This window comes from Sprattus sprattus, assembly GCF_963457725.1.
Source record: "Sprattus sprattus genome assembly, chromosome: 3".
NCBI lineage: Eukaryota > Metazoa > Chordata > Actinopteri > Clupeiformes > Clupeidae > Sprattus > Sprattus sprattus.
Window position 1 is genome coordinate 26,973,942 of NC_137922.1, and position 26,700 is coordinate 27,000,641.

Sequence of the window (26,700 nt, forward strand, 5' to 3'; positions counted from 1 at the left end):
GTTGATATGTGTGTGTTTGTTAAGTCTTTTTTTTTCTTTGTTCAGGTTGATTGTCAACGGTTTAAGGATAGACCCCCGGTCTCTACACTAGGGAGTATGGACCTATCTGTGGGTCCGACAGCGTCACCTATGGTAATGACTGCGAGTTCTGCTCTGCCAGCCGGTAAGTCAACCCCTAAGTGCTGTGCAATGCAAAGCGGGACACACACCCCATGTTGGACACACACCCCATGTTGGACACACACACTATGTTGGACACACACACTATGTTGGACACACACACTATGTTGAACACACACACTGTTGGACACACACCCCATGTTGGACACACACCCTGACATATTTCTCTGCTAATTTTCTTCCACAGACAGAAGAAAATTGAGGCCCGTTACCGCGGGAAATGTAGAGGATTAGTATGATGTGTGTGTGTGGTACCATTTGTAATATGCGTGTGTGTGTGTGACCATTTGTATGATGTGTTTGTGTGTCTGACCATTTGTATGATGCATTTGTGTGTGTGACCATTTGTATGAAACGTTTGTGTGTGTGACCATTTGTATGATGCGTTTGTGTGTGTGACCATTTGTATGATGAGTGTGTATGTGTGACCATTTGTATGACGCGTGTGTGTGTGTGTGACCATTTGTATGACGTGTGTGTGTGTGACCATTTGAATGATTCCTGTGTGTGTGTGTGTGTGTGTGTGTGACCATTTGTATGATGCCTGTGTGTGGTTGTGTGTTTGTGACCATTTGTATGATGTATGCATGTGTGTGTTGATATGTGATATGTGTGTGTTTGTTAAGTCTTCTTTTCTTTGTTCAGGTTGATTGTCAACAGTTTATGAATAGACCCCCCGGTCTCTGCACTAGGGAGTATAGCCCTATCTGTGGGGACGACGGCGTCACCTAATGACTGCGAGTTCTGCTCTGCCAGCCGGTAAGTCAACCCCTAAGTGCTGTGCAATGCAAAGCGGGACACACACCCCATGTTGGACACACACACTATGTTGGACACACACACAACGTTGGACACACACACTGTTGGACACACACCCTGACATACAGTACTGTGCAAAAGTTTTAGGCAGGTGTGAAAAAATGCTATGAACTAAGAATGCTTTGAAAAATGTAAACAATAAATGTTTATTTTTTATCCATTTACATGGTAAGACTGAGCACAGCAACAAGACACAACGTAGTTATACTGCATCAGCAGGGTCTCTCCCAGACAAAGATTTCAAAGCAGACAGGGGTTTCAAAATGTGCAGTTCCAGCTCTTTTGAAGAAGACGTTGAGGATCGTAGACGCAGTGTTCAGCCAAGGAAACTTAATGCAGCTGATGAAAAACACATCAAGCTTATTTACCTTCGAAATCGGAAGATTTCAAGCAGTGGCATCAGCTCAGAACTGGCAGAAACCAGTGGTACCCAGGTACAGACATTTACTGTCCGGGGAAGTCTGGCCAGAAGTGGTCTTCATGGAAGAGTTGCAGCCAAAAAGCTCTACCCCGACAAGGAAACAAGGCCAAGTGACTGAACTAAGCACGTAAACATAGAAACTAGGGTGCAGAAACATGGCAGAAGGTGCTCTGGACTGATGAGTCAAAATTAGAAATATTTGGCTGTAGAAGAAGGCAGTTTGTTCGCTGGAGGCTGAAGAGAGGTACAATAATGAGAGTCTGCAGGCAACAGTGAAGCATGGTAGAGGTTCCTTTCCAGTTTGGGGCTGCATTTCTGCAAGTGGAGTTGGAGATTTGGTCAGGATGAATGGTGTCCTCAATGCTGAGAAATACAGGCAGATACTAATCCATCATGCAATACCATCAGGGAGGCGTATGATTGGCACCAAATGTATTCTGCAGCAGGAACATAACCCCAAACATACAGCCAATGTCATTAACAACTATCTTCAGCTTAAAGAAGAACAGAAAGTCCTGCAAGTGATGGTATGACCCCCACAGAGCCCTAATCTCTACATCATCGAGTCTGTCTGGGTTTACATGAAGAGACAGAAGAATTTTAGGAAGCCTACATCCACAGAAGATCTGTGGTTAGTTCTCTAAGATGTTTGGAACAATTTACCAGCCGTGTTCCTTCAAAAACTGCGCAAGTGTATCTGGAAGAATTGATGCTATTTTGAAGGCAAAGGGTGGTCACACCAAATATTGATTTAATTTAGAATTTTCTTCTGTTCCTTCACTGCATTTTGTTAATTTATGAAGAATTGATGAAAATAAACTGTTAACACTTCCATTTTTGAAAGCATTCTTAGTTTACAGCATTTTTTCACACCTGCCTAAAACTTTTGCACAGTACTGTATTTCCCTGCCAATTTTCTTCCACAGAGAGAAGGTCATTGAGGCCCGTTTTTGCGGGGAATGTAGAAGAAGCTGAATTTGAACCGTGGACAGTTGTATGAAGATTTCCTCATCCCTCCACGTCCTCACCGAGCTGAACCCTGAAACCTAACCCTAACCTGAGATCAGAGGGAAATGTCAGTAAAGCATCATTAAAGCATCACTAAAGTCTCCTGTGTTCACACACGTCACATAGCAGCCGGTACACACTAGTGCTGCTGACTGCACCGTCACACAGATAGATGCGACAGCAGATACACACACACACACACACACACACACACACACACACACACACACACACACACACACACACACACACAAAGATAAGCATGGTACGGCAGCAGGATGCAGAGAACAGTGTAATAATTGAAATAAATATAATAGTAAAAATAACCCGATGGCCTCTTGCTGATGAGACAAACACACACACACACACAGAGAGATAAGCACCGTACGGTAGCAGGTGTAACTAGAATGCGTTTCGTGAACGAACTGCGAGAGTGTGCTTGCTCTGTTGCGGCCATGACCGTGAGAACAAGTGCCTTGGAATTGGGGCAGGTGTCAGCTCTCCAGCTCTCCCTGCTGGAAGAGCATGCACAAATGAGTATGCATGAGTGAGTATGCATGAGTGAGTATGCATGAGTGAGTAAACATGAGTGAGTATGCACAAGTGAGTATGCATGAGTGAGTATGCATGAGTGAGTAAACATGAGTGAGTATGCACGAGTGAGTAAACATGAGTGAGTATGCATGAGTGAGTATGCATGAGTGAGTAAACATGAGTGAGTACGCATGAGTGAGTACGCATGAGTGAGTAAACATGAGTGAGTAAACATGAGTGAGTATGCATGAGTAAGTATGCATGAGTGAGTATGCACGAGTGAGTATGCATGAGTGAGTATGCACGAGTGAGTAAACATGAGTGAGTATGCATGAGTGAGTAGAGCCCTGGTATGGAAGGTGTCTCTTAATATTCCTAGTTATACAGTTGAATGGAGAGGGACAGAGAGAGAAGAGGAACCGTGCGCAGGTGTCAGTGAGAGTTGTCAGTGAATCACAGGTGCAAGCCAGTTTAATGAGCCTATTATGATGTCATAATGCCTCAAAGTTCTGCCATGCAAGTCTATGGAGAAAAAAGGTGATGGAAAAAGAGGAATAAAAAAGGAGTGGCAAGGAGTACCGCCACGAAAAGTCATAGCAGCTTGCACCGGATCGGGCCGGACGTTTTGGTGTTTGAACGGCGTCTCTATCTCAATCGGGCGAGGAGTAGTTAGCTGCAAGAAAAACTACTAGAATAAAAAAAATAGTAAAAAACGAAGAACAATAGTGTGCTTCCCTTCGGGCAAGCACACTAATTACAAATATAAAAATGCTGTATGCATGTATGTAGCTGTTTAATCTATGGTATACCCTGACTCAGAGTAGGAGAGGGAGGGAGCGGAGAGAGACTGAATGAGAGAGTGCGATAGAGTGAATGAGAGAGAGATAGAGTGAGAGACTGCATGAGACTAAGTTAAACCTGCAACTGTGCAGGAACAAGGCTAGCGTTAGCCTTTATGTCTTAGCCCACACCAAGGTTAGCGTAAGCCCTCATTTTGTAGCCCACCCCAAGGTTAGCATTAGCCCTCATGTCTTAGCCCACCCCAAGGCTAGCGTTAGCCCTCATGTCTTAGCCCACCCGAAGGCTACAGTCACACACACACACACACACACACACACACACACACACACGCACGCACACACAGACACACGCACACACAGACACACGCACACCCACACAAAGCAATAACACGCCTGGGGAACAGTTGTTATCAACAGCTGCCAAAATGTAATTGTTGAATAAACTGCTCCAGTACAGATTTTGTTGCTTCGCTTCACATACAGGTGACTCGTGACATTTAAAAATACAATGTATACACAATATAAATGGAAAAAGCCCCCCTCTCCCCAAAAAAAAGGTTATTTTAAAAATAATTCATATCCAACTGAACAGATGGCTATAATAAAAGGACAAACAAGGGGATATAGAACACAGCATTCCACTGTCCAATCAGGAGGCCCCACAGGTCCTGTCCAATCAGGAGGCCCCACAGGTCCGTCCCACTGGGCGATGAGCAGAGGGGCTGGGCTGGGCGGGGCGGGCGGAGGTGGTCATGACTCGCCCATGAGTGCTGATGAAGGTGTGTGTGTGTGTGTGTGTGTGTGTGCGCTGTGGTTCTCGGCAGGATCCATGTTTGCAGCATGAGCTGCAGTGGTGGTGGTTCTAATGTGGATCGCCCAAACACTCTGAAAAATCAACGCAACCCCCCACCCCCTCCCCTAATCCACCTCTTAGCATGGCGTTTGTAACAAAAGCAATGGTGCAGTTTTTTTCTTCTCAAAAGAACATACAATACAAGCCAAAAAAAAGAAATCTTACGGTACATAAGAAAGCAAACTGAGATTAACAAAGTACATGATTCTTATCTGATTGCAGTTTTAAACAAACAAGAGTTAAGTGTTAGTAACACAGGCATTAAAACAGGAGCGATTTAGGAGGCCAGCAGAACAAACATCCATCCCTCCCACCTCTCCTCTCACAGAACCCAACTCTAGGAAACCAGATGGGACTGAGCCAAAATGGCGTCTGTCTCTCTCCCTATGACAGCAGTGATGCTTCTGAGCCAAAATGGCCGCCTGTCCCTCAATAAGAGCACTGGGGGCTGCATGGGGAGCCCTGACTCCAGCCGGTCAGTATAATACACTCCTCTCCTCATTCTCTCTCTCGCACACACACAATCACACACACACACACACATCCTGTACACCATCGCCACAAAAAAACACACTCCCGCTCAGCCAAAGAGGCTAGGACAGCAGATCTCTAACTGCACCACTTTCTTTAAGGATGTGGACTCCTATTTCCTCGTGTACTATCTAGACACACAAACAAACAAACACACACACACACACACACACACAGCCTCTGCAGTGGCAGTAACACACACAAGTCCTCTGTGGTTCCATTGCCAGGGTTTTCCTTAGCGGGGGCTCTCTCTGGAATCTCACCCCCGCCCCCCCCCCCACTCTCGGTCAGAGACAGAGCGAGCGAGAGTGAGAGAGAAAACTAACAGGTCAAATCAACACCATCATCATCCTCTCACAGTCTTCTTCACATCTTCATGATCTAAAACAGCGGCCTTCCTCGTCATTAGGATAGAAGACAAACTGCTCATACAAACAGTTCCTCCTCCTCTGTCCTGCTTCTCTCTCTCTCTCTCTCTCTCTCTTTCGCCCTCCCTCCTTCCCTCTCTCTCTCTATTCTAATTTACAAGCAATTTCTGCTCATTTCCACAGAGACCATTATTGTGGTGTTCTTAAAAAAAAAAAAAAGGTTAAAAAGAAACTATAAGAAAGCGAGAGAATTAGAAAAGGAGTGTGTCTGGTGTGCCTGTGCGAGTCTCTGTCTCGGGTGGCTCCAGACTGCCCCCTGCTGGCCACTACTCAGACTTGTGGCAGTACAGGTCCTTGAGTGCTTTCAGCTCTTCGATCAGGGTCTTGTTCTGGTTCTCCAGAACGGCCACGCGGTTCTCCAAACACTTCACGTACTCCTTCTTCTTGCGACGGCACTCCCGCGCTGCCTCCCTGTGGTGAAGAGGGGACCGTTAGAAAGGACACACAACGCCTGTGGTCACTCGCACACACTCGCACACCCTCCCACACACACACGCTGCCTCCCTCTGGTGAAGAGGGGACAGTTAGCCTGTGGTCACTCTCTCACACACGTACCTGTTCAGGTTCTCTCTTTTTTTCTCTCACACACACACACACACACACACACACTATCTTTTATACATACAATCATACACACACTGTGTCTATAATACATACGCACGCACACGCGCTCACACACACACGCTCACACACACACACACTGTGTCTATAATAAACACACACACACACACACTGTGTCTATAACACGCACACATACACCTGTCACCACACATACCTGTTTTTCATGAGGCGCACCTCCCTCTTGCGCGTTTGCTCCTCTGCTGGCTGGGCAGGGGATGACGCCATGACGACACCAGGGGCGATGGCGCTGGTGTTGGCCGTGCGGATCTGGTAGGCCTGAACGTCACCGGACGCCGCTGAAGGAACAGAACACACAGGAACCGGGTTGGATCAGGCAGACAGGTACAGAGACAGACAGAAACATGGTACCAGGTTCGATCAGACAGGTAGAGGACAGATGGACAGACAGACAGACAGACAGACAGACAGACAAGGCAGACAGACAGGCAGACAGACAGAGAGAATAGGCAGACAGACAGCCAGAGAGAGAGAATAGGCAGACAGACAGACAGGCAGTCAGAGAGAATAGGCAGACAGACAGGCAGGCAGACAGATGGACAGACAGACAGGCAGACAGAGATACAGAGAGAATAGGCAAACAGACAGGCAGACAGACAGACAGACAGACACGAGAATGGGTAGACAAACACAGAAACACCAGACAGACAGAGAGAATAGGCAGACAGACAGGCAGACAGATGGACAGACAGACAGGGAGACAGAGAGAATATACAGACAGACAGGCAGAGAATAGGTAGACAGACACAGAACCACAAGACAGACAGTCAGACAGAGAGACAGCTAGACTAGTGAAGCCTTGGGGCCACATGTATCAGCGGTGCGTGTGTGTGTGTGTACAAGTGCGTACGCACTCAAACTCTGTTTGTGTAGACTGGTGACACCAAAAGGAACTAACAGTGGTGCTAAGCGGTCAGTGGTGTCAGCGGTCAGTGGTGCTAAGTGGTCAGCGGATCGCTGCGGTCAGAAGTCTCCAGCACGTATCATTGAGTGTGTAGGCCTCCCAGCGCCGTAACTGAACGATCTACGTAGTCGACTTCAAGGTATATTTAACAGTAGAGAGATATTTAGTTTAGTTATATTAAACAGTACAGATATATTTAGTTTAGAATTACACAGTACTTTGGCCGCCATTAAAATGTGTTTTGCAGCGGTGGGGTTTTCTGTGAGTACTAGACTGTAAGCTACTCAGTCAGCACTACAGGCACCAAGGGAAGAGGATTGGTGAGATCAATGTTTCCCAAAAGGGGGTACGCATAGGGACATAGGGGGTACGCGGGGGGATGTGATTTGCATTTTCAAAGTGAAACAGCCCATTACATTTTTAAACTGACCTATAAATAGACATGACATCTTAAATAGTCTGAATAGCCCAGTCGCAATGCCAAAAATACACTCATGTATACATACAAGGTATGTTAGTCAAAACATAGGCACAACGGTTAGCTCCCTCGTCAGAGTTCCACTCGCTGATGCCCTCTGTAGAGAAGGGCGAGCTCATTCCGGTTGCTGCACGGAAATGGATAAATGGGAAAAGAGTTAATTCCCGGTCCAGAGAGACACCAACCGCTACTACTAGTAGAAGGCCTACAATCGAAGATGTACCTGCCGGTCGACATCAACCCAGGTTTATCCAAGTGTATCTCGGATCAGACTTTTAGCAGCAGTACAGTTGTTGCTAGCCAAGCTACTAGCTTTTTTGTGTGCAAATCAACTCACAACAGACATTGTCAAACGCGACATAACAACGCACCTCAGTGAAAAGACTTTGATGCCCTTTGCCACGAGATTAGATTCTCAGCTCTGACGAGCATGAAAACAAAGTACAGGCAGACAGTGTGGAAAACAAATTCAGCCAGACATTGCAGTTATGTGCACCCTCTCAAGCACACCTCTCATTAACTTGTGGTGAGTGTGTGTTTGTTTGGGGGGGGGGGGGGTGGGGTGGGTTACAAACATGAAAACTAATATATATATATATAAATGCAGGGGGGGGGGGGGGGGGGTACGTAGCTGGAGGTTGAATGTCTGAACTGTAAAACGTTTGGGTTAGATAATCCTCCAAAATATTTTAAAGGGGCATTGTGGAGGATTTTCTGGCATCTAGTGGTGAGATTGCTGAATTGCAAGCGTGTAGGGGAACCTAGGGTGACTGTCAAATGCCGTAAAAACGAGAAATGCCCTAAAGTCATTGTTTTGGTTTGTCCGCTCTGGGCTACTGTAGAAACATGGCAGTATAACATGGCGGACTCCATGGACGGCTTTCCCTATGCAGACAGGGAGGGCTCAAGAGAAGCTAACGAAAACACACCGATTCATAGTTACAGGTTATTTTACACGAATGACAAAATAATTATGAATACTATATTCATAGTTACAGGTGATTATACAGCAATGACAATATAATTATGAATACTTTATTCCATTTTTGTAAATTGATCCCCTGAATCTTCCACATAAGTTAACCTATCCTCCACATTAAGTGAATCTATAGGCACGCCTTCAGTGGAGAGGTTGACCTGAAAGATATACTTCTGTGTGTGTGTGTGTGTGTGTGTATGTGGAGAGGCTGACCTAAAAGATGTACATGCTAATGCTACATGCTAATCAGACCAACTGAAGGTGTTTCTCTGCCCATATAAGGCTCAATGTGGGGGTGGCTTCATGTGACGTCATGCCAGGGTTACACTGGAAGTGTATGTTTGTGCTTGATGACTCTGAAGAATAAACTCCATACTCAAAACAGCATTCTGTGTTTGTGTGTGTGTGTGTGTGTGTGTGTGTGTGTGTGTGTGTGTACACATGGTCCTACAAGAAGTTGTACGCAAAAATTGATACATTTGGCCCCTAGACTAGCATCGCTGGTATCTCTCTCTCTCTCTCTCTCTCACACACACACACACACACAGAGAAACACAGACACACACACTCTCACCTTGCACCACCACTTGGTTGCTGGGCACGAGGATCTGTTGCCCGTCGCTGGTCTGGGCGTACTGCAGGATGGTGGTGCCAGGCTGGGCGCCCCCCGCGTTGGTCATGGTCAACGTCTGCAGCCCCTGCATCCCGTCTGTGCCGTTATTGGCCAGCTGGATAGCCCCGCCCTGAGTGATGGCAACTTCACAGGAAGTGACACGCGTCAGTAAGATTAACAACCAAGATCTACCGCTGAAGGGCTAAGCATGTATGAAAGTACAGGTGTCCGTTGTCTAATCATACACACACACACACACACACACACACACACACACACACACACACACACACACACACACACACACACACACACACACACACACACACACACACACACACACAGAAGGTGCTTACTGTACTGGCCGCTGCTAGTCTGATAGATGGGAGTGGGCATCGTAACCGTGGTGATGGCAGGGGCGCAGTCTTCCTCAGACTTCTCCTCTTCTATTCGCGGAACAGCCGGAGCGTCAGACGACAGGTCATTCAGAATCTTCCTGCAGGGGAGAGAGGCCAGGGGAGAAGTGAGTGTGTGTGTGTGTGTGTGTGTGTGTGTGTGTGTGTGTGTGTGTGTGTGTTTACCAGACAGTAGGTTACTGATAAGGTGTATAAGGATGGTGTGTGGTGGTGGTGGGGCGGGACGTCAAGACAGGATCTATCTGTGTGTGGTGGTATATAGGGATGTGTGTGTGTGTGTGTGTGTATTACCTGTAGGAGGGACGTCGAGACAGGATCTCTCTGCGCTTCTGGGAGTCCGTCACACTGTCCACAGACTCCTGAGAGTCCTCACTCTCTGCTATAGTGGAGATCTGCGCGCGCACACACACACACACACACACACACACACACACACAGGTCAATGACAATAATGGTGGAGGGTTCATACGTGTGTGTGTGTGTGTGAGTGTGTAGGGGCGGCGCGGCACTCACCTGTACGGTCTGCACCTGTGGGGACTGGATGACGGAGGGCTGTGCGGCCTGGATGACGCCATGCACCTGGACCGTCTGTCCGTTGGGCAGCTGCACCAGAGTTACCGTGTTGCCGCCGGCACCGCCCTGCCCTGCTGCCATGGTGACCTGCGGAGAGACAGAGGAGTTACAGACACAACACCTGGAAGTCTTGGTTCGACACATACACACATTGAGTGTGTGTGAGCATTGAGTGTGTACCTGTGCCAAGGTGGCGATGTGCTGAGTATCTGTCTCGGAAACAGCTGTGTCGCCGCCCTGCTGGACCTCTGCAGCAGCTTCCATAGTCATTTAGATCGGCTGCACACACAAACACACGACATAAACACACGACACACACACACACGCACATTGATAAAGGAGTCACTTAGATGAAGCACACACACACACACATTGATAAAAAAAAGTCCTTCAGGTGGCAAATAAGGAGTGGCCATTAGGGGAGGGTGGCACAGACTTAATATGCACGCACACACACACGTATGCACGCACACACACACACGTATGCACGCACACGCGTCTGATAGATGGGTGTGTGTGTGTTTGTTTGTGCGCATTCGTGCGTACGTGTGTGTGCATACGTGTGTGTGTGCACGGAGGTTGTCCAGTGGACCACATTCACTCTTAAGGTGAAAGGTCATGTTTTTTTGGCAGTAGGGGTGGTGGTTGGGGGAGGGGCTCTCTTGCCACTTTCTGTCTGCATGGGGCAGAGGGGAGGGGCGGGGTGTGTGACCCAGTTTACTGACCGCCCTTCTCATGCCAAGCATGGCCCAGACACTCACACACACCTGTCTCTGTACAGCAGTCAAAAATGACACTCCCTACACACACACACACACCCACAATCATCTCACCAGATTGTTTTAAATAACGGTCAATGTACAAATATTAATATGTCTTGGCAGAATATATATATATATGCATATTTATATAATCTAATATACAAAATAAATGCATGATAAGATTTTGGTAAACTATGGAACGGCAAGATAAAAAAAAAATCCTGGAATAAAATGACTCGATGTGTTTTGTATTTTGGAATTTTGTTCAGCAGCTGTGAGATCCAGGGATCTTCAAGTATTAGACAGAAGACCAAATACAGGACATTCTAGACTGGGTAGGGAAACCCTTAATGGAGGGTCGGAGCAAGCTATGCATGTCAGTTAGTCTAAACGTGAATGTGTGTGTGTGTGTGGGGGGGGGGGGGGGGGGCGTACCAGTCCAGACTCGCCCATAACTCAAACTATGGCAAGAGTTGCCAATTTGCCGCCTTTTTACTTCCGGATATATTACTTATGCAGGGAATCAATGCAATTCTGTCCGTTTTGTTTACATTCGGTGCATAGATCACAACATGGCATCTTTTAAATCAACCGATATAGTGACTTAGAGGCGGTAACCACCCAATAGAACAGGGTAACGTTAGTTACCGTTGGAATGTATTCATCCCTTGTCGAAATCCGACACCATGCGAGCTTGATTTTGTGTGAAAAGTAAAATATGGTAAGTTACGCAATCTTTTAAGACTGCCAACACGCATTAAAATACCTATGAATTACAGCTAATTAGCCGTTTTAAAACGGGGAAAGGTAGAGATTTATTAAGCCTCGCCTAATCAACTCTTTATATGGCACTGGGGTTGCACTGGGTGGGTTGCTAGCTTGCAGGCTAAATGTTCGCCTGCATGTGTCCAGCTTGCCGTTCCATTTCAAAATGTTAGCCCAGTACACCATGTCACAGGAAAAAAACAGGAGGCACCCTGCTGGGTAAAATAGCCATCCAGTGTCCTATCGCGATCAGTTTGATGACTGGTAATCTGCTCGACATTAATACGCTAGTTTTTCCCATGGATGCATAACAGATCTCATTCGTTTCCTCCAACTACACATCTCTTTCTGACTCATTCAAGCTAACGGGCTAGCTAGCAACTTAGCTGTGTGAAACATGCCCACCGCCGCCATGATCTCTTTGTTAGAAACGGACAGAGCATTGCGGAATATTAACTTATACGGCGTGTGCATTATCCATTTCCTCCCACCGACGCGCCTCTCCTTACCCGACACAGACTCTGCTCGTCACTCCCGGGCCCGCGGAGCTCCACTTTTATTCAGTCCGACACGTAAGAGACCGCGTCAGGCTACACCTCCGTCGCGTCACCGAGGACAACAACACGGAGAACGAGGGGGACGAAAATCAGCTCTAATTCACTATCGACAGGATCCGATGTGCACGCGGAAAATGTCGAAACTGACACGAGGAATACCGAGTTCGACACGAACAGGGGCGGATTTACACGAATCCCTTCATGTATTGCGCATGCTCACAATAAAAACTCGGATGGAACACGATTGGCAGCTTTAACACTCATAAATTGTCATATTCTTGACATTGAACGATTCGGGCAGATAAACGGACTGTTGTTTACTATACACGTCCAATCCTACCATTTCTGCCCAATTCATACTTAAGTGTTTTGCATATTTGAAACGGTGGGACGGCCGACTAAGCCACGCATTTGTGATTGGTCTATTTAGATCGAGAAACAGTTTTCCACCAATGATGGACGACTGTGTATTGACGCTAACGAGGAGAAAAATGCAGTAACTCTTCCTGTTTGGAATCAAACCAGGAAATACAGACATGTAACTCGGGACGAAGTTGTTTTCATACAATCTCATTGACAGTTTATTCTTATTTTAATTGTATAATAACACGCAATAGACATGGCCTCTTTATTCAAGAAAAAGACAGTGGATGGTGAGTTGGTCTTTATTCATTCTGCTGCCGACTGTATATTTGTCGTCAAGATTGTTGGGTGGTGTGCCGCAGTTAGCAAACTAACGTTAACGAGCTAAGCTAGGAAGCTAAAAGTAGCCCTACCAGTTTCTGTGACTTAAGTCGCAAAGACTGTGGGCTAATATGGCGCATTTACCTTATATACTAGCCGGCAAGTAGCCTTACAGGATTCAGACACAGTACAATGTCGTTTAAAGATCAGTTTATCGCCAAACATCAGTGGTTTCGATGGTTGGGCCGAGATAGATATGTCTGTGATTTAAACGTTTTTCTCTTGAACTATATCGCATGATCAACATCTTAAAAAAAACACTGTCTGCTTCTCCACTGTCGTAGTTGATGGTGGTTTTGTGCTGATGTCGTGGGGAGTTGAGTATATAGTAAACTGTCTTCATGAAAACATTGTTGTTCTCCTAGATGTCATCAAGGAGCAGACCAAAGAGCTCAGGGGGACCCAGAGGCAGATCACCCGAGACCGCACCGCCCTGGAGAGACAGGAGAAACAGATGGTTAGGTTCTCACACACACACACACACACACACACACACACACACAGGGTGGTGGTTGTCCTAACTCATGTGAGAGCACTCTGATACTGAAAGGACCTGATGCCACGCCTCTGTGGGTGAGGTCATCAGACCGGTCTGGGTTTCCACGTGAAGACGGAAGCGGTCGAGAGGGACTGAGACCTTAACCTCTTAGTGTCTGTCTGAGCACTCCTGTGTCACTCACTGTATGTGTGTGTGTGTGTGTGTGTGTGTGTGTGTGTGTGTCTCTTTCTTTCTTTTTTTCTTTCTTTCTTTCTGTGTGTGTGTATGTGTTTTCTGTGTGTGTGTGGGACTTTCTTTCTCTGTGTGTGTGTGTGTGTGTGTGTGTATGTGTTTTCTGTGTGTGTGTGGGACTTTCTTTCTGTGTGTGTGTGTGTGTCTGTCTGTCTTTCTCTGTGTGTGTGTGTGTGTGTGTGTGTGTGTTTCTGTGTGTGTGTCTTTCTTTCTGTGTTTGTGTGTGTGTCTTTCTCTGTGTGTGTGTGTCTTTCTTTCTCGCTCTGTATCTGTGTGTGTGTGTTTGTGTGTGTCTGTCTTTCTGTGTGTGTGTGTGTGTGTGTGTGTCTTTCTCGCTCTGTGTGTGTGTGTGTGTGTGTGTGTGTGTGTGTGTGTGTGTGTGTGTGTGTGTAGGAGATGGAGATTAAGAAGATGGCCAAGGCTGGGAATAAGGACGCCTGTAAGATCCTGGCCAAGCAGCTGATCCAGCTGAGGAAGCAGAAAAACCGCACGTACGCCGTCAGTTCAAAGGTCACGTCCATGTCCACACAAACCAAGCTCATGAACTCCCAGATGAAGATGGCTGGCGCCATGGCAACCACTACCAAAGTAAGAGTCCCCCCTACACTCTGCATGCCTAGACAGACTCTCAGGCAACCACTACCAAAGAAAGAGTCCCCTCCCCCCCACACTCTGCATGCCTAGTAGACAGCCTCTCAGGCCACCACTACCAAAGTAAGAGTCCCCCCTCACTCTGCATGCCTAGACAGCCTCTCAGGCTAATGTGACTCATATAGGCTAAACTACCAAATCCATATGATGTATGTTTGTGAGTTAAAGATCATTCTAGAGCTTTTTTTAGGTAGGATTGGACAACGGAAGTAAGAGTTCTGCGTTTAACAGGACTGGACAGTTAAGCCAAGATTGCATCTGTGTTGTTCTGCATCCTTTAATAGCTAATGTGCTAGCAATACATCGATAGCAATAATCGATTGATTAATCAGAAAGGCCTTTTTAGACCATGCAGGCCGTCAATAACAATCAATATTAATAATCAATAATCGATTGGTTAATCAGAAAGGCCTCTTTAGACCATGCAGGCCGTCAATAAGAAGATGGACCCCCAGAAGACTCTCCAGACGATGCAGAACTTCCAGAAGGAGACAGCCAAGATGGAGATGACTGAGGAGATGAGTAAGTGTGTGTGTGTGTGTGTGTGTGTGTGTGTGTGTGTGTGTGTGTGTGTGTGTGTGTGTGTGTGTGTGTTCTGCAGTGGAGTTAATAGTTGTTGATGTGTGTTTCTCCCCGTAAGTGAACGACACTCTGGACGATCTCTTCGACGGCTCTGACGATGAGGAGGAGTCTGACAACATCGTCTCACAGGTGCTGGATGAGATCGGCATCGAGATCTCAGGAAAGGTGAGACCCTAATGTGGAGTGTGTGTGTCTGGGTGTGTGAACAGACCAATGCTTCGAAGTGGTCTGTCTGTGTGTGTGTGTGATCAGACTAATGCTCAGAACGAGCTTTATTAGTGCGTGCGTGCATGCGTGTGTGAGAGAGAGAGAGAGAGAGAGTGAAGGCAAAAGGCCATTAGACAGCCATCAGACACACAGAAAAACACACACACTCGTTTTCTGGGAGTTGGGTTCTGTGCGGGGATGATGCTTGTGGGATACGTGTGAGTGGTGTGTTTTCCGTGTGTGTGTGTGTGTGTGTGCGTGCGTGCGTGCGTGTGTGTGTGAGAGAGAGGGGGAAAAGCAGTGTACCCAGCTGAAGCTGCTAATGGTTTTACTGAGAGAAGGCGAAAGGCCATTAGACAGCCATCAGTCACACAGAAAAACACACACACTCGTTTTCTGGGAGTTGGGTACTGTGCGGAGATGATGCTTGTGGGATACGTGTGAGTGGTGTGTTTTCCGTTTGTGTGTGTGTGAGCTGCATAAATAAAGTAAAAAGTGTGAGTTGTATGTGTGTGGATATGTACGTTGTGGGCATTTCTGCTGTGAAGTTGCCATTATGTGGAGCAGGCAGAGGTGCTGAAGGAATATGTGAGCCACTCCCCTCTGAGTTTCTATTGGTCATCTGTCTCTGAGGGAGAGTTTATATTGGTCACGTCCCTCTGAGGGAGAGTTTCTATTGGTCACACGTCTTTCTCTGAGGGAGAGTTTCTATTTGACAAGCCTCTCTCTGAGGGAGAGTTTCTATTGGTCACACGTCTCTGAGGGAGAGTTTCTATTGGTCATGCCTCTGCTAATGAAGACCAGCCACTTCAGTCACTATGCTGTCCATTGCCCCTCTGCTCTCCTTCAACTGGGGTAACTGTGTGTGTGTGTGTGTGTGTGTGTGTGTGTGTGTGTGTGTGTGTGTGTGTGTGTGTGTTGGGGACCAGAGTGTTTTTACAAGTTGTTGTTGTTGTTATTATTGTTTTTATTATTTTGTTAACAGCACTGACGATAATTTTTATACATTACATACAATAGTATTTATTACTATTATTATTATTGTTGTTGTTTTTAAAATATCATTACGCAGCGTGGAAAGATTCTTATGAATGAGCTGGTGTGGCAGGCTGTCTTCAGCGAGAGAGAGTGTGTGTGTGTGTGTGTGTGTGTGTGTGAGTTTGTGAGAGTGAGAGTGTTGGGGACCAGAGTGTTGTCAGGTTGTTGTTATTTTTGGTTCATTATTTTGTTAATAATAAAAGTAGTGATTAAGACGAAGATGACGCTGATCCAATGATATTGTTGTTATTATTATTATTATTGTTGTTGTTTTTAAAATAACATTACTACGCAGAACAATTCTTATGAATGAGCTGGTGTGGTAGTCTCCCCCTGGTGGTGTGTGTGTGTGTGTGTGAATGACGCCTCATATGATTTCACTGATTAGCTGATTGGCTGGATATTAGCTGAATTATGCATGTGTCTTGACTACTTGTGTGTGTGTGTGTAGATGTCCAAGGCCCCCGCGGCGAGCAGGAACAAACCCAGCGGCGCCTCCTCCTCGAAAGCAGACACCATATCAGACGACGAGATCGAGAGACAGCTCAAAGCCCTGGGAGTGGACTAATGCAGAGACTCTCTCTCACACACACACACACACACACACACACTGGCACACTACTTACCTAAACATACCGCTGGGACATTCAAAGGCACATTCTGTCTGCCGTGAAGTCTGTCTGGACTATGTACACACACACACACACACACACACACACACACACACACACACACACACACACACACACACACACACACGCATGCCTTCAGTATCTCTGATGTGACTCTTTTGACCACTCTGAGTCCCTTGTGACCTCTGCAGCAGAGTGAGTCCTCACAGGAGGGCGCTTTTCTGATTCCTTCTCCTCTATACTGTACAGCTCTAATGGGCTGGCTCAGGTGTGTGTGTGTGTGTCCGTGTGTGTGTGTGTGTGCGTGTGTGTCCGTGAGTGTGTGTGTGTGTGTGTGTAACGCTCTAAGAGCAGCCATGTTCCGTGGAGGTTCTCTATGTTATGGAAAGGTTCTTGTTTGGGGTCTGTGTGCTAATAGACATGGCCAGCCCAAAGGGGAAGTGTAATGTTTGCCTTTCACTTTCAACACACACACACACACACACACACACAAACACTCCTCCACAGCCATCTACCTCTGTATCTGATGGTTCTGTGACAGCATTCTGCTGCGGAGGGTTTGATGGACACACACACACACACACACACGCAGGCACTAACAGCTTCCTCTCTGGGCGACTGCACTAATTAGAGTGTGAGTGTGAGTGTGAGTGTGTGTGATGCTAGCTCAGGTTCCCTGGCTGACTAGGCTAATATTAGGCCAACTGTGGGCTTCTCCTCTGGGATGTGTGGGTGTGTCTGCCATGTGTGTTTGATAGAGAGAGAGAGTGTCTGTGTGTCTGAGGGAAATACACAGCCATGCAGTGATCATTCTGTGCCATGTTCCCTCTGTGCCACCTCCTACAGGTCTAATCCACTCGGTGCCACAGTGTGTGTGTGTGTGTGTGTGTGTGTGTGGGGGGGGGGGTTGCTATAGAGAACTGACATGTGTAGTCAGAACCTAGAACTTAAATAAGAACCTTTTCCTAATGCGAGTTTAATTGGCAGGTTTTGATTTAGACTCCTGCTGCAGAGGTACCAGACCTTACCCAGGGTTCCTAACTGGAACTGGTGTGTGTTTGTGTGTGTGTGTAGTGTTTCCTAACTGGACACTGTGTGTGTGTGTGTGTGTGTGTGTGTGTGTTGTTTCCTAAATGGACACTGTGTGTGTGTGTGGTGTTTCCTATCTGGACACTGTCTCCTTCTGTTTAAACACTGCAATATGGGGAAGGGTGCGTCTCATTTCACCAGTGGCTCGGTGGTCTTGACTCTGTTTTTCTCAGTAGTTCCTGCTACTAGTAATATACTTGCCTTTAGATGGACATTTGGAGAAGGAGTTGTTCATTATCCTATGGGATTTTCACCTATATGCTATAAATAAAGTACCTTTTTAAATAAGCAGAAACATGATGGTTTGTGTTATCATTTAGTGATAAACCGCAATGCACTCGCAGTGTACTCACTGGGTCTTCATCTGTTTCAAAGTGTGTGTGTGTGTGTGTGTGTGTGTGTGTGTGTGTGTGTGTGTGTGTGTGTGCACTTTCGCTTCACTCCCTGGGTCTTCATCTGTTCCAAAGTGTGTGTGTTTGTGTGTGTGTGTGTGTGTGTGTGTGTGTGTGTGTGTGTGTGTGTGTGTGTGTGTGTGCACTCTCGCTTTACTCACTGGGTCTTCATCTGTTCCAAAGTCTTAATGTAGACTTTTATTTTGAAGTGTTTTAGATATCAGATGTGACCTTTAATCACAAGTAATCATCAGGCCCTTCCTGCAATACACAGTGTGCAGGTGTGTGTGCCCTACACAGTGTGCAAGTGTGTGTTGGTGTGTACTAGACAGTGTGTGTGTGTGTGTGTGTGTGGACTGGACAGTGTGCAGGTGTATGTTTGTGCCCTAGAGTAGAACACCTTTGGGATGTGGTGGAACGGGAGATTAACATCATTGATGTAAAGCCAACAAATCTGCAGCAACTGCGTGATGCTCTCATGACAATATGGGAAAATATGGAAAATATTTGAGGAATGTTTCCAGCGCCTCGTTGAATCTACGCCACAAATAATGAATGCAGTTCTGAAGGCAAAAGGAGATCCAACCTGGTACTAAAACTGAACCAAATGAAGTGGCCGGTGTGTGTATAATAATAATAATAAAAACAATAATAAGAATTAAAACAACATTTATTTAGGGCTCGTTTTTGGATATTTAATATTAGAGGGTATTGTCCTAATTCAGCTCTACATGCAGCGTTGGGGGCTTTTCTCTGCACTTGGAGAATACTCTTGCAGAACTGTGTATGTAGGATTTAAATCGCGTGTTTGTCCCATTTTGTCCAATCATGTTGAATTTGTGTACCTCACTGCCATATAGTGCAATTGGTTTGATGATGGACAATTTGTATAGATTTTTTGATGGCATAGAAAGCCCTTTTTGCTTTGTCTCTCAATTCATTCACAGCCAAATTGAAATGACTTGTGTTTGAATTTTGTAGTCCTAAATATGAATAATTTGTTGTTTCTTTAATAGGCTTGGTTTCCAATTGTGAAAATAGTATTCTGACAGGTCTTGCTGTAACCCCTCAGCATAAAAGAGACATTTTATTTCAGTGTCTTGTAGTTTCAGGCCAGGTGCAGGGGAGTTCTCTATTTGTTTTGACAATTCATTTATGTATAGATTGAATACTGTGGGGCCAAGGTTACAGCCCTGCTTTAGTCCACGTCTCTGAAAGAAAGATTCAGTTTTTTTTGTTCAAATTTTTATGGAGCACCTCCCGTTAGTGTACATTGAGTTAAGCACATTGTATGTTTTCCCTCTGATACCACTTTCAAGTAAGTTTAGGAAAAGTCCGTTGTGCCAGACTGAATCAAAGGCTTTTTGGAAATCCATAGACCGGCATAAATCTTATTTTTGTGCACATAGTTGTCAATTAGTGTGTTTAATGAATATATGATCTGTAGTTCTAAATGTAGGTAGGAATCCAATTTGGCTGTTGCTTAATAATTTATAACTCTCTCATATCTCTCTCACTGACTCTCTCATTCAGTCTCTCTCCCTCTTCCTCTCCTACTTGGACTCATGGTATACCATAGATTAAACAGCTACATACATGCATACAACATTGGGTAATTTCAATTTTTTTATATTTGTAATTACACCTGCATCCTGCTGCTGTACCGTGTGTGTGTGTGTGTGTGTGTGTGTGTGTGTGTGTGTGTGTGTGTGTGTGTGTGTGTGTGTGTGTGTGTGTGTGTGTGTGTGTGTGTTCGTTCCTGTGTGTGTGTATGTGTGTGTGTGTGTGTGTGAGTGTTCCTGTGTGTGTGTGTGAGTGTTCCTGTGTGTGTGTGTGTGTGTGAGTGTTCCTGTGTGTGTGAGTGTTCCTGTGTGTGTTTGTGTCTGTATCTGCTGTCACATCTATCTGTGTGACGGTGTAGTCAGCAGCACTAGTGTGTCCTGACTGCTATGTGACGTGTGTGTGTGTGTGTGTGTGTGTGTGTGTGTGTGTGTGTGTGTGTGTGTGTGTGTGTGTGTGTGAACACAGGACACAGGACACAGGAGGACACAGGAGACTTTAGTGATGCTTTAATGATGCTTTACTGACATTTCCCTCTGATCTCAGGTCAGAGTTAGGGTTCAGGGTTCAGCTCGGTGAGAACGTGGAGGGATGAGGAAATCTTCAACCAACTGTCCACGTTCAGTTGCGGTTCTGCATGGATTAACGCCCCGAGCACCTTCCCCCTGGCCCCCCTTCTCCGTCCCTGCCGGGGGGAAAAAATGCTTACTTTAAAAAAAAATATAACAATATAAGTGAAAGACAAACTTAAATGTATCAATTGCACAAATCCTTCAATAGAACACTCTTAAGAGAATCAACACACACATCATGTACATTAATGTTAGCTAACCAGCTCTGCAAGTTATGTTGCCCGGTTCGCCCGTGCCTAAAACTGCCCCTGTCCACAGTTCAAATTCATCTTTTTCTACATACCACCCTCTACGGTAAGAACCTAAGGAGGCGCAGCCCTCGGGGGAAATCATCCTCTACGGTCTTTCTGCTTCTTCTGCTGTTTTGCACAATCCCCACGATAACGGGCCACAATGCTCTTATTCTCTCTGGAAGACAATTAGCAGGGAAATATGTGAGGGTGTGTGTCCGACAGTGTGTGTGTCCAACATAGTGTCTGTGTCCAACAGTGTGTGTGTCCAACATGGGGTGTGTGTCCTGCTTTGCATTGCACAGCACTTTAGGGATGACTTACCGTCTAGCAAAGCAGAACATGCAGTCATTACCATGGGTTTCGCCGTCGGACCCACAGATAGGCATATTCTCCCCTGTGCACTCATAGAGGGGTTTTCCATAAACCGTTGACAAACAACCTGAACAAAGAGAAAAAAGACTTAACAAACACACACATATCAACACACACACGCATACATCATACAAATGGTCACAAACACAGGACCACACACAGGCATCATACAAATAGTCACACACACACACGCATCATACCAATGGTTACAAACACACACACACACACACAGGCATCATACAAATGGTCACCCACACACACACGCATCATACAAATGGTCACACACACACATGCGCACACACACGCACTCACATACACATGTGCCTAAATCATAAGGTGTCAAAAACACACGCATGCACAGACACACACGTACAGTCAATCACACACACACACCTACATACACATACATACAAACATACACATCACTATGCAGGCCACTGCTGAAGAGTACAGAGAACATGGTGTGCTAATAGAAACACTGATAATAGTGGACATTACCGTCAACCCTGGTGGTGACCTTACCATTACCGTCAATGGTTTTCCGATTATTTCCTTTGGTATTTTCCATGTCCTCAATGATGGTGACCTGGTGACCAATCCTGGTGGTGACCTGGCCAAAGTATGACCTGATTCATGATGAGAGAAAAAAGGGAGAGGGAGAGGAGAGGGTGTGAGAGAGAGGGAGAGGAGAGGAGGAGAGGAGAGGGAGAGGAGAGGGTGAGAGAGAGAGGGAGAGGAGAGGGTGTGAAAAGAGGGAGAGAGAGATAGAAGGAGTGGGTGGGTGGGAGAGGAGAGGGTGAGAGAGAGCGAGAGAGGAGGAGTGGATATGTGTGTGTGTGAGAGATATATATTATATTCGTATGTCACAAAATACATCTAAATACTGTCAAATGACTAAGCTTGTGTCCTCTAGCCATGCCAGTGCTTCGGTGTTCAGGGTAGACAGTGCCTGGAGACCAGGGCACTGGTACTTGGTGCAGTCATTTATGATGTGGTCAGCTGTTTGCTCTGGGGCTCCACAGGGGCAGTCAGGGGCATGACAAAGGTTCATCCTGTGCATGTTGGCTCTGAAGCGTCCATGTCCTGTCCGGCATCTGTTAAGTCAAACCCAGGATTTTCGGTTGAGGTTACGTCCTGCAGGCCTTGTGACGGTGTTTTGATGTAGCAATGTAGCTTGGTGTTGGCTGGGCCCCACTCTTTGGTCCATTGTGTGATCGTCCAGGACCCAGGTGGCTGGCCATTTGCCTCATGCAGCAGGCCCCGAAGTCTTGCAGAGATTGGTTCCCTCGACTGTAGGCGTGGTGGTGGGTCATTTGAGTTGATGTCGTGGTGGAGTAGGTGACTGGTTCTGCGTTGAGCTCTCTGTGCAAGGTTAAGGCAGGCTGCTTCACGACGGATTGCTGGTGGTGGGATTCCGCTGAGGATTGGTAAGTATGAGGTTGGTGTAGATTTTATGCATCCTGAAACAATTCCGCATGCTGTGGTTGAGTGCTGTGTCAAGCTTGGAGGTGTGAGTGGATTTGCACCAAATAGGTGCACAGTATCCTGCTGTTGAGTAGGCCAGTGTTGTGTCAGATTTACAGTTTGGAAGTAGGAAAAATAGATAGCCTTTGGATCTGATTAAAACTCTAAGTTCTCTATTACTGATGTTAAAAGTTTCTCACAAAGTCAATCAAAAACTGGCAAAGTGTGAAGCAACAAGTGGTTTATTTAGTCAGCGCAATACTAACACCATAAACCTGAGTCCGTCTCGAGACAACACTGCCGTACACAATTCTTCATTGGCTTATATACATTTGATGTCACATTAAATCTTCTGATCCCCTCCCTCTGACCTTGGTGTGCCTATGGCTCTGCTAACTGCAGTGGGCCCACAACCCATTTTCTACTGAGTTGAATTTCCCCAGCTGCACCTGCGCCCCTCTGACCGTGCTGTAACACAAGTTTTTTTCAGTACTTAAAAGACCTCGCCGTGGAATAGCGCGGCCTATGGCGACCAGTGTTTTTCAGGCCAAATATGTTAACTTTTAAAGCTGCTGTAATCATTCATCACAGTAATATCTCATGCTATGTTACACCCATATCATGGTGCTTATTATGACCATTCTATTGATTAATATAACATTATCATTTTTCATATATTGAACAAAAACTGTGAGAGTCGCATGCAGTCGACATAGCCTATGTCGACTGCATGCGACTCTCACAGTTTTTGTTCAATATGTGAAAAATGATAATGTTATATTAATCAATAGATGTTATCGTACTCCTCGGGATGTATGTGTGTGGGTGTGTGCGCAAGCAGGGTCCGTGGGCGTCTGCCTCTATACTTCTGCCTGTGTGTGTGTGTGTGTCTATGTTTCTGCCTGTGTGTGTGTGTGTGTGTGTGTCTATGTTTCTGCCTGTGTGTGTGTGTGTGTCTATGTGCATGCGCCTGTATGTGAGTGAGCGTGTAATTGTATGAGTGAGTAAATGTGTGTCTGTGTGTGTCCATCTGTAGGTGTTAGTAGGAGTGTGGCCAGCTCAGGACTTTAATATGAGTGTGTGTTAATCTCTGACTGTGAGTGGGAGTGTGTCCATCTCTGGCTGTGAGTAGGAGTGTGTGTCTGTAGCTTTGTTAGTTAATAATATACACACAGATTAGTAACATTCAATTTACAGATTTCCACCACACCAGTGCTAGGGTAGCAGTCCGGAGTACAGGGAAACTTGCTCCCCACAAGGTTCCGCAGAGACGGTGAATGAGGCAGTGTCTTGCTTCCACCTTGGCTCTGACTTGCTGGAGGTGTTGTTTAGGTGAGGCTTCTATCCAGAGTAACACCCAAGTATTTTGGTGACTTTTCAAATGGGATGATGTTTCCTGCACATTTGACCTCTAGTTGGGTGCTGGCTAGTCGGTTGGCAAGATGGAAGGTGCTGCTGACAGTTTTGGTTTCATTCATTTTCAGTCGCCAGTTGATAAAGTATTTGTTCAGATTAGTAAGATCATCAGTTAAGGTGTCATTTAGTGAGTTAAAGGAAGTTCCGGTAGTTAGGAGTGCGATGTCGTCTGCATAGGTGTATTTTCTGCTGCTTGTTTTTGGTAGATCAGAGGTATAGATGTTGAAGCAGATTGGAGCTAGAACAGATCCCTGGGGCACGCCATTCTTTAGCATTTTCTTTTTGTTTTTTTGATGGTCGATGTGCAGTGTGAAGCTTCTGTTTGTCATCATCTGCATGATAAGTTTTACCATGTGTTTGCTTGGTATTGTTTGTAGCAGCTTCAGGGCAAGGCCACGATGCCATATGGTGTCATATGCAGCACTCAAGTCTACAAATTCTGCACCAGCCTTTTCTTTGCATTGAAATGCAGTTGTGATATCCTCAGCAAGTCGGGCAACTTGGTCAGTGGTAGAGTAGCCTTTTCTGAAACCGGCTTGTTCCTTAGGGAGGTTCTCATCAACGGTGTCATAGATGCGGTTGAGGATCAGTCTTTCAAGGAGTTTGAAGCTGATGAAGAGTTGTCTAATTGGTCGGTAGCTTTTTGGATCTTCAGCAGGTTTGTTTGGTTTGAGTATGGCAACTAATTTGGCGGTGCGCCAGATCTTCACTGTCCTGAGACACGTATTGAAAAGGTTCTTCAGCCATAGTAGGGTCAATTCTGGGAGGTATTGGAAGAATTCTGGGTGTAGAGAGTCTGCTCCTGGAGCTTTGTTTTGTTTGAGTGTGGCAATGGCTGCTTTGACCTCAGCCATGGAGAAGTCAGAGCACAGCTCTTGGTCAGCTGATGGTGCGTTCCATGCTTCTTTCAAGTGTCTATTGATCTTGAAGGTAAATTCCTTGTTTGGTGTATTGAACTTCCCATTATTTATCAGGTTGTTAGCTATGTCATTAGCCTTAACTGGAGCTTGTGAGGTGAAAGGTTTGACATGTCCAATTAGCCTGTTCAGTTTGCTCCACGCTTGTCTGCTGGAGTGTGTGAAGTTGATATCTTCAGTTTCTTCTATCCATTTCTCTCTGTGTCGGTTGTCAAGATGGTTGAGGAGAGCGGTGGCAGCTTCTTGGGATTCCTCGTAGGAGGTTGCATTGTCATGGAGAAGAGCATGTGTTTCACATTCTTCATTCCAGCCAGGAACATATACTCTGCGGTGGCCACGAGGTATGCTTGCTTTTGCTGCGTTTATGATGGAGTTGCTGAAGTGCTTGTAGGTAGTATCTTGGTCTTGTTCTGCTAGGTCTAGTGGGGGGTGTTTGTTCAGTTCTTCTCTGAAAATGTCCCAGTTTGCTGATGTAGTTGGAGTGACAAGAGCTGGGTGGGTGATGAGAGAAGGTCTATGCTGTGAGTGTGGGAACTTACTGATAACAGTACGCTGTGCTGTAGAGCGATCTTGGGAGCTGCAGAAGGCCAGGTCTAGGGTTGGTGCCGGTTTGCCATCGGGCAGAGGTAAAGGAGCATGGTTGTTTGCTGTCGTAGAGGAGTGTTAAGTTGGTGGTGGATGCCCAGTTTGCAAGTGCTTCTCCGTCTGGTGTTGTGTATTTGTAACCCCATTGTTCGTTTTGGCAGTTAAAGTCGCCAGAGTAGATAACAGGATGGTCGTAGACCGGCAAGTTGGAGAAACTTGTTTTTGGTGGTTTGTATACATTTACCACTGTTGTATCTCCGATTGATACAGCAATCCATTGTTGATCGCTGCTATGCGAGGAATCCAGTAGGCAGTAGGTGTGTCCATTTTTCACTAGCATGGCTATTCCATGATGTTGAGAGTGAATTGAAGCTGCAAGGTGGTAGCCGTAGATCTTAATCTCCTTGTCCTCCTTAGTGTGGGTTTCTTGTAGAAGGAGGACTTGGGCTGAGTGCTTTGTAGCAAGGCGTTCAATCACTTCACATTTGGAACGTGTAAGTCCTTCAACGTTGAGCTGTAGGATACAGGGGCCCGTAGTCTCTTGAAAGATTCTATGGCTGGGTTGCTTAGTCATTGCGGTTAAGAGATGTCGGGACTGGTTTATGAGCAGTTAGCCGTCAGAGACGTTGTCCAGGGAACACCACGTGGAGGTAGCTCATATCGTGTGAGAGAGAGAGGGAGAGAGAGAGAGAAAGTGGCTCAGCACATAAAACAATAGCCACCGATAGCATCAGCCTCAGAGATGTTTGTCACAAACATAGTTATGTTAAAAAAAAGTTTGTTCATCCAGCTTCAGTCACACACTGGTGTTCTGTGTCTGTGTGTGTGAGAGAGAGAGAGAGAGAGTGGAAGTACCAGAGAGGTAAAGTAGAGCGCAGATCACAATGTTAAGCTTCATGGTTGCTTCAGAACGAACTTCAGCGACGTCTCAACAGTATGGAAACCATCTCTTCAGATGCCCTTAAATACCCTCTACACCTCTTATTTACCATAAGTGTGTGTGTGTGTGTGTGTGTGTGTGTGTGTTTGTGTGCGTGTGAGTGAGTTTGTGTGTGTGAGTGTGTGTGTGAGAGTGTGTGTGAAAGTGTGAGTGTGCATGTGTGTGTGTGTGTGTGTGTGTGAGTGTGTTTATTTTCTTTTGCAAGAGCCACATGACACACTGCATGTTTCATAGGGAGGATGTTGTTGCCAAAGACA

At 46.0% G+C, this 26,700-nt stretch overlaps 2 protein-coding genes across 2 annotated transcripts; one reads left to right on the top strand and one right to left on the bottom strand.

The window, feature by feature from the left end:
- Nucleotides 1-4,182: 4,182 nt before the first annotated feature.
- Nucleotides 4,183-12,307, bottom strand: creb1a (cAMP responsive element binding protein 1a). Its single transcript, XM_080834908.1, has 8 exons — nt 12,212-12,307; nt 10,357-10,455; nt 10,117-10,263; nt 9,895-9,995; nt 9,544-9,683; nt 9,149-9,331; nt 6,350-6,491; nt 4,183-5,985 (listed from the first exon to the last, which is right to left on the bottom strand). Exons 2-8 carry the CDS (start codon nt 10,444-10,446, stop codon nt 5,841-5,843), a joined length of 948 nt encoding a protein of 315 aa, XP_080691034.1. The 5' UTR covers nt 10,447-10,455; nt 12,212-12,307; the 3' UTR covers nt 4,183-5,840.
- Nucleotides 12,308-12,776: 469 nt separating this feature from the next.
- On the top strand, nt 12,777-18,255 carry chmp2bb (charged multivesicular body protein 2Bb). The gene is made up of 6 exons (XM_080835687.1): nt 12,777-12,912; nt 13,369-13,460; nt 14,127-14,321; nt 14,804-14,906; nt 15,025-15,131; nt 16,663-18,255. The coding sequence occupies exons 1-6, from the start codon at nt 12,879-12,881 to the stop codon at nt 16,777-16,779; spliced, it is 648 nt and encodes a 215-aa protein (XP_080691813.1). The 5' UTR covers nt 12,777-12,878; the 3' UTR covers nt 16,780-18,255.
- Nucleotides 18,256-26,700: the final 8,445 nt, after the last annotated feature.